Raw genomic sequence first — 8538 nt, 5'->3', positions numbered from 1 at the left:
TGAGTGCATGCTCCAGACGTTACAGGGAGCAAAGGAGGGACAGACAGATACTGGCCTCTGGGAACTTACCTCATATAAACTAGGCATCTGTCCCAAAAGGCATGCATTGCCTAACAGGCAGTCTAGACCAGGCACTCCCCCAAGGCCATAGAGGTGGCTTGCTAGGTAGGGCCAACAACAGAGAGGTGACTGTGACTTCCAAGATGCAAGGTGCGCCCCTAGACCCCTTTTTCTTTGCTCCTTGCCACAGGCCCCAACTGACGATGAACTGAGGCCCCTAGAACCATAAGCCCAAACAGACCTTTCCTTGGGAGGTCTGTCGTGGGGCTGGAGAATGACTAGACCCCACAAAGCACAGTTTTCTATGTGTGTGGCTTTCTAGGGGCTCTGGAGAACAAAAGTTGCAACTCACAAAAGAACTAATACAGTTCCTAAAATGTATGTTTCTAATTTCAAATACATTTTGGGCAAAACGAAAAAAATATATAGTTAAAAACCAACAAGCACAAATAAGCCAACTTTAATAGATATTATTTTGTATTTATATAGCGCCTTCTTCAAGAACCTTTTAAATGCTTTACAGACTTCCTCTCTAATTAATCCCCACAACAACCCTGTGAGGTAGGTATTACTCCCATTTACAAGAGGGAGACTGAAGCACAGAGAGGTTAGGTGACTTGCCCAAGGTCACACAGCTAAGCTCACTGGAGAGCAAGGACTCCAGCACCTTGCCTCCCAGTTCCCAGCCACATCCCTCACGAGAGACTCTTTAATGAAAAGCATCTTTACAGAAAGTATCAGGAGGAGCATGTTAGGAAAGTGAGGTCTTCCTACGGCCATCACAGAAAGACAAACCTGACACTGATGGCTCTAGCACATTTCCTTGCCCCTTCCTAAGCCACTGGCTCCCTGTCTTGAGTAACCTTCTAAAGGTGGAATTCCCAGGACAGAAGCTGCATGACTCAGAAGTGGGCTTAACTTAAAATATTTACTTTTAGTTATGATAATTCATAGAAACTTTTGTTCTAATATACAAAATTTGGGACAGTGGCCCAAACAAACATGTACATAATTACACAGCAACTCGCCTCGTCTGAAACGTGCATCTGCCCTCATCATAATCACAGGCAAACAACAATCACCTCAACTGTGCGCTGGCTGGGTCACCTTTTTCTCACTTCCTACTCCTGCTTTCCCTAGTCCCCAGCCCAAACCCTGTATGTTTTTTAAGTTTATTGAGTTTCTGATACAATTCGAAATGTCTTACTCAGATCCACCTGCACCAGGAATAAAAAGTAAACGTAGAACCAGCCCCAGGAGTCCTTCCCCTGCAGACCGCACAGCGCAGACCTGAGCCAAGCAGGCCTGCCTGCCTGAAGCTAGGCTCCATGCTACAACTTGCCTCATGGAGAACTTAACTCGGTTTTTCCTGCTTGTGTTTTAACTTCAAAACCATGTGTGCAAGCAAACACAGTACTTCAGGGCTGCACGAGGCTGCCTCGAGGACTCGGCCCTACTTTATGCCTTGTCTTTTACCACAAAGCGGCAGCAAGCGCAGATCTGAATTCCAACAGCATCTGGTGTTGCCCTCATAGGCATGTGCTCTCGGCTCTAACTCCCATGCTCTTGGTTGTGGTTCTCTGTGCAATGCTGGCAGATCACAAAACCCAGCCCGGGTAAGGCTTCACAAACTATCAGAATGGGTTTGCCAAAAGGTCATCTTTTCCCCCCAGCACATCTGTCTACAGAGCCCGATTAGCTAAGTGACCCCGTTTCAGATCTGCTTATGGGATGAACAGATGAAGTCATTTCCTGAGCTAAAGGTAGAAAATAAATGTTAATCATAGCAGCACAAAAACATTTCTTTTTGATGTTTGCTTCTCAGTCAACAGTTTTAGTAAAATAGCTTTAGAAAACCAGGGGCTTTATCAACAGGCCACCACCACCACGGCATGAGGAGGGCAGCGTGAGACTACCCAGGTCTGACAGCTGGGACTTGGACTAGAATCAACCACTTTCTGTAAGTTACACTCAGCCACTTGATGCCTGGCTGTATGTGGAGACTTCCCGCACTGTTTGTTAAGCTCCCAACAGATCTAGTTGTAAGCATCTGAACACTGTTCTAATAGGACGCTCAGGTCAGGAGAGGGAGGGGCTTCCTTTTTGAGATACCGACTTTACCAACATGGAATCTTCCAACGGGCTTGAGCTGCCCGGCTGCTGGGGTTCTGGGTGCTCCACTAGTCCTTCCCAAGGCTGAAAGGAGACTAAAGAACGCTGCAACTGGGGTTCTGGCTGACAGAGTGCCAGCTTCACCTTCACGCTGGGGCTTCCTTTATCATTCTAGCAACAAGGAATTCCTACTTTACTGAAATTAAAGCTTGAAATAAAAGTGACAAACTATAACCAAAGAGCAGATGCTCAGCCAGAGACAGCCCCCCCACAGCACTGAGCGCTCACCGCAATTAGCCCATGATTATCTTGGTGATTTCATCGAGTGTCAGTTCACCTTGAAAACAGAAACAAACAACAGGACTACTTCAGCTGACAAACTAATCAAATAGCTAAGACTTGCTGGTAGAATCACCAGCACTTCATACAATGCTTGGATTCAACCAGTTTAAGTAAAATAAATAAGGAAAAAAAAGATCATTACAAAGCCAGTCTTTCCCCTTGGGGAATCAAGAAGCCAGTTTTGACCAGCTGTTCCCTCCATGTACATACACTGTATATGATCACACGCTTCTCCAGAGAAGCAGGGTATCTTTGACCTCCTGACACTGGGCTCCGTGTCTGTGCTCTGTGCGTCAGGAAGGCAACTGCAAGTGTTGGGCCCAAAGGTACTTTCCGGGATGCTTGACAAGGCCGGCACTGCTCCCATGCACAGTGTACGCATCCCCCGCGCTGGCGCACAGCGCAGTGTGCTCCATCAACCTAGCACATTTTAATTCTTCCACTGCCCTCCGAGGAACTCAAATCATCATTGGTGCAATTACTACAGAAAATATGTCGGCAGCTGGCAGCTGCTTTACGAGAGAGCTGGTATCTCTGATCTCACTTCCTTATGTGGAACTGCACAGACAGCATGATTCCTGAGCAAAAACTCCAACTACTGTGAGGGAAGCCGTGTCAGTCCACAGTCTCTGCTTTATTGTATGCAAAGTGAGCTACTGCCTGCGCGTCCTGCATCTCTCTCTCTCTCTCTCTCTTCTTGAACATAAGCTCGATCCTTTCTGAAACAAGCAGAGAAGCATGCAGAAGCTTCTCTCCACTGTGCCTCCTTTCAGTCCCGAGACTGATAGAAAAGGATGTACCCAGATTCCGAGTTCTTGGAGATGTCAGATGTCAATCCGTAGAATTCTTCAATAGCTTGTGCATCTATCTTCTGTGAGGCAGAACAGAAATATTAGCACTTCCAGCTTTGACAGACATGCTTTAAACTCCAATGAACAACAGTGCCCATGTCACTGAAAGTGGGGCAAACAGTACTCAACCACAAGGCTGAGGAGAAGTCCTGTTGGAAACATCCTGAGCAGCAGGTTCAAAATGAACACATTAGCTGCTCTTGACCCAGCACCTGTCTTTCCAAGTGTCAACTGAACCATATGAAACACATTAACTGTCCACTATTTTGAACATGTAAAAATGGTTAACCCAACAGTCTAGCCTAGAGTCAAGAAAGGTGAGAGACCCTGTCAGTGATAGACTAGTACAAGGAGGAGAAGTGTTCACAATGGTCAACACTGATGAAACGCCATATCGCAACTGTTCTATCCATTCATCTATCCATTCATCCATCCATCCATCCATCCATCCATGTATGTCACAGCTAACTAGAGTGAGCAGGAGGCACGGGCATGGCAGTGGGCGTTGTGGGGATAACACTCACAACGTAAGGACGAGGGCCAGGCTCCAAGGCACTGTGCAGACGAGCTGACAGAGTACAGAAAGCCACTGATCACCACAGCAAACGTGTGAACAGTAACTGACTGGGGGAGGCCTTGGAGGTTTATTCTCACTCTCCCCACTCCCAGAATGGCTTCTCTGCCTCCTGCATGTAGATCAAGGTGTGAGCTCCTCCTGTCTCTATCATGGACTCTAACATCTGAAATTAAACTCAATCTGAAATTAAAGCTCAATTAAATGCTGTAATCTATAAGGCACTGTGGTCATAGTGTTTTATCACAGCAACAAAGCCTCACTAAATTGGTTTAGACCTCTGTACTTGAACTCTGAGCAACTATCTAATAATAGCACCAGCTGCACGTGAGCGAGCAGCTATGCAAAGAAAGGGGACGCACAACTCAAAGAAGATGAAGATGCTACTTACCTCTACAATGTCATCATCGAATAACAACCAGAAGTCATGACTCTTAACTATTGCGATATAGTGGCCTCGGTTGGGACCGCTAGAGCAAGAGAAAAGTTAATTTAAAAACACATTACTTATACTACCTTCTTGTCCCAAATTGCAAAGTTAAAAAAAAAATTAAGTGTGTGATACACACACAAACACACACACACACACACACACACAGTGAAGGTACCCTTACCAGGTCTGAGGAGGGCTTCCAGGGCTGGTGTTAGGGGCAGGTATCCGCACCCTGAGACAGGTGTGGGGAGGTAACTCTCTTGCTCTAGAGGAATGCCATGCAGTCTTAGAAATCATGCAGCCAGGTGGTACAGCATTTACTTGGCATGTGTAAGACTATGAGTTTAGCCCCCAGATCACACACCCCTGTAAGAAAGGGCTGCAAGCATATGCATCCACACAGAACACATGTCCTGTGGATTACAGTGGGATTTGAATGGGACTGTCCGTGACCCTGGCTGGCTGGGATGATGAATGCACACAGAGGTGCAATCAGAGCAGTGAACTGATGAGTATAATGTTCATATCACTCAAGCGCTCTCACAGCCAACCACACTCAGGGACTCTGTCTTGCAAAATCTATTCAGGCAGCATCATTTCAACACCAAAAGCAAAAAGGTGAAGAAAACCAATGGATGGTCAAGTTCTATAAGCTGTGACATCCGGCCCTTAGACTAAGTCAGACAGGAATAAAAATGAAGATGTAAAGTTAAAGTGTTAAAGGTTTAAACAAAGGGGTGATAAAGTATGTATTTCAAAACCTAACTTCAAAACAAGCTCATCTTGAGAAAGATGAAGAACATTAGTGTCTAGCCAGGTGTGGGAGCATAGACCTGGGATTCCAGCACTGAGTGAACATTAGTGTCTAGCCAGGTGTGGGAGCATAGACCTGGGATCCCAGCACTGAGTGAACATTAGTGTCTAGCCAGGTGTGGGAGCATAGACCTGGGATCCCAGCACTGAGTGAACATTAGTGTCTAGCCAGGTATGGGAGCATAGACCTGGGATCCCAGCACTGAGTAGGTAGAGGTCACCCTGGGCTTCAAAACAAAGATTCTGTCTCTAAACAAATAAATGGGGATGTGGGTGAGCTGGAGAGATGGCTCAGGGGTTAGAGCACTGGCTGCTCCTGCAGAGGATCTGGGTTCAGGCCCCAGCACCCACATGGTGGCTCACAGCCATCTGTAACTCCAGTTCCAGGAAATCTGAGGCCCTCTTCAGGCCTCTGAGGGCATCAGGCACACATGTGGTATACAAACATACATGGAGGAAAAACACAGACATAATTTTTTTTTTACAAAGTCTCTACTTTTGCTCAGTCACTGTGCCCTGAACATGATCTCAGGAGTCATCACGCTTACCTTCCGCAGTGAACCACAACAGCGACCAGGTCATACATTCTGTCAGGATTGGTTGCATCTCCTGAAGTGTTAAACAGACGGAGTTCTAAAGGAAACACCACCCGGTAAGAAAGCTTTGTGTATCGATGAAGCTGGTCCATATACTTAAATCTCTTCAGGTGCAGAGCCAGGATCATGGGTAGTTTCTTAACTTTCATCCTAAAAGGTAAAGATGAAGACAGAATTTCAGAAAACATTCACTGTGAGCTTAAACGAATTATTAAGTTGGCGCAGAAGAATTACGTTTGACCCTGTTGAAATCTGACTTTGATACTAAAATAATTTTTCCCCTTCTGTGTAGCCCTGACTGTCCTGGAACTCACTTTGTAGGCCAGGCTGGCCCCAAACTCACAAAGATCCCCTGCCCCTGCCTCCTGAGTGCTGGGATTAAAGGCGTGCACTGCCATCACTGCATTCTTGATAAATTATGCTTCTGTTAGACATCATTTCAGAACACACATCTCGTTTCATGTTTTTGATAATGATTTATTTACTTGTATTTATTTTATACTATGGAACTGATGGCAAGCGAAAAGCAAATGTGACAAGTTTTCTTTTTTGAGTTGAAAACATCAAAAAGCAGCAGAGACAGCTGGCAACATGAGCACCTCCTCTGACCCAGGAGCTAAGGAAGGCACGGTGCAGTACTGGGTGAAGATGTTTATAGAGGAGAGGAGCCCCTGAAGATAAACACCACCGTGGCAGCCACCAGAAGCTGACAATGACCAACTGAGAGTGGCCAACAGAGTCAGTCCTCTTACAGCTGCAAAATGGTCATTTGTCCTCTTCCCAAAAGTGGCCCACTCTTGATATGACTGACCTGGGGGACAAGTGAAGTGTGGCCAGTGGCAATGACCAACTAAGCAGCAGCTGCAGCATCACCAGAGCACACCCCAAAGCCAATCACTGACAGTCTGCTGCTCTATGAGCCACTACCACTTTCTGGATCCCAGTAGAGCCCCAGCATCTGAGGCAGTGCTCAGAGCACGGTGGATGGCTGCAGCCGGCACTCTCAACAGACAGGCTTGTTCTCTTCTACAGCAAAGCGGGACCTCACACAGCTCAGCCAAGGCTTCAGTTAACAGTAAGGCCATGCGCTTTGTCTCCATCACCATGTTTACCTAACCAGTACTTCTCCAGGCATCTTGACAACATTTTTCAGGGCAGACACTTCCACAAGCAGCAGGGTACAGAAAATGCTTTCTAGGGGCTTGGTGGATCCCAAAGCACAGATTTTACACTAAAGAAATAAATAAACCTATTTCTCACTGGCAAAACATCTTGATTGTTTTGGTTCCTACTCTGATTGATAATGACTTAAACTGCTCTGCCCGTGCAGCAGGTGATAAAAGCAGCTTTCCCTAGAGCCTCTGACCTGGTCTCAGGTTCTGGGCCTCACTGACAGAGGCAGATACGGGTTTCTTCTCAAGCAACGACCCTTAAACACAATCAAAATAAATCTCTCAACATTAATCCTATTGGTTCCTCTCCCTAGAGAACTCGAATTACACTGGGAAAGAGAAGACTTCATGGGAGCTACCTGCACACAGAGCAGGGAGACCCAGAGATGTAGCTTTCCAAAGTCATTAGCCATGCACCAGGGAGTCACCCCAACAAACTCATGCTATACCAAGCTAGACAGAGACATTTCCTTGGTTTGTCTTCTGTACCTGAGCTAAAGTGAATGGTTATCTCTATAAGGAAAATCCCACAACAGTATTAAAGATGAACTCAGAGTGTTTGCCACAGTTAAGAATAACAAAGTGTAACAATGAGATATATTCTACAAGGGGATAAGATCATCTGGGAATCAAAGAAGTTGATTTTAACTGTGAGACACCCTAATACTGTACACTCTCTTCTTCACTGCTCTTTCTCCCAGTGTCGCTCGCCTGCCCTCCAGTCCCCTTAAACCAGAGCTTCCATTACTCCCCAGTCCTCCACCCACACTCTACAAGCTGGCCTTGACCACCATACTGCTCCACGTCCCAACTCATCTTTTTTTTCATTCTTTTAATGAGCAATCCATCTGGACTATTATGACCAGAGAAGAGCAGTTTGTGTAAGTAAGGGAAGAGGGACTGAGGATACATGCAGGAAGGATGGAAGAGGTCAGGTTGGGAAAGAGAGACTGGCTACTTACAGGGGTGCTAACCAAAAATAGAGAAAATGTTGCAGGTTACATGATCACACTGTGAACCCCCAAGACTGTGTTGTTTACTGGAAAAACTTGGTTTTGGTTGTATGGCTCAGCCTTAGCACACACCTTTAATCCCCCTGGCTTGAACACAGATACACCCTTAGTACATATCTTTAATCCCAAACAGTGAAGGTAAGATTAGTTTGTAGAAGGAAGCACCATGTTTGAAAGTGATGTCTAATTGAGTGGCAGACAAAGTGACAAACCAGAGAAAGATCTGACAGCCTAGGATATGCCCAACTCTCATGGGAACAGAGAGCAAAGAGGTTACTGAAGAGCAGACAAGGAGAGAGGGAGGAGGCAGCTTAGACAGTTGTAGGCAACAAGCAAGACACAGGGGAAGAAAAGAAAAAAAAAAAAAAAAAAAAAAAAAAAAAAAAAAAACCACCAGAGAATGAGAAGGAACCAGATTAGAACAGACTGCCAAAGTTAGTCTGAGACCAGAGCAATTCTGTCAGAAGCTGAGAAAAGCCAGATAGAATCAGTCAGCTTGGAGAGGAGTTTGAGCCAGAAGAGCTGAGTTGACCAGCCGGCCAGAGCTCAGAAAGAACTAGGAAGGGGTGACC

The 8538-nt window shown here is 45.9% G+C and overlaps 1 protein-coding gene across 3 annotated transcripts in view; it reads right to left on the bottom strand.

The window, feature by feature from the left end:
* Positions 1–515: 515 nt before the first annotated feature.
* Positions 516–8538, bottom strand: part of Usp12 (ubiquitin specific peptidase 12) — a 51118-nt gene continuing 43095 nt past the window's right edge. For all 3 annotated transcript variants that reach the window (XM_076923931.1, XM_076923932.1, XM_076923934.1), the window contains 3 exons: positions 5734–5931; positions 4331–4409; positions 516–3385 (listed from right to left, as the gene is read on the bottom strand). In XM_076923931.1, the coding sequence (XP_076780046.1) occupies positions 3284–3385; positions 4331–4409; positions 5734–5931 (379 nt within the window). In that variant the 3' untranslated portion in view covers positions 516–3283. The remainder of the gene's footprint in view (positions 3386–4330; positions 4410–5733; positions 5932–8538) is intronic.

The sequence above is a fragment of the Arvicanthis niloticus genome, chromosome 24 (genome assembly GCF_011762505.2).
Source record: "Arvicanthis niloticus isolate mArvNil1 chromosome 24, mArvNil1.pat.X, whole genome shotgun sequence".
NCBI lineage: Eukaryota > Metazoa > Chordata > Mammalia > Rodentia > Muridae > Arvicanthis > Arvicanthis niloticus.
The sequence above is the reverse complement of the archived record's forward strand: the minus strand, read 5'-3'. Positions and strand labels throughout refer to the sequence as shown.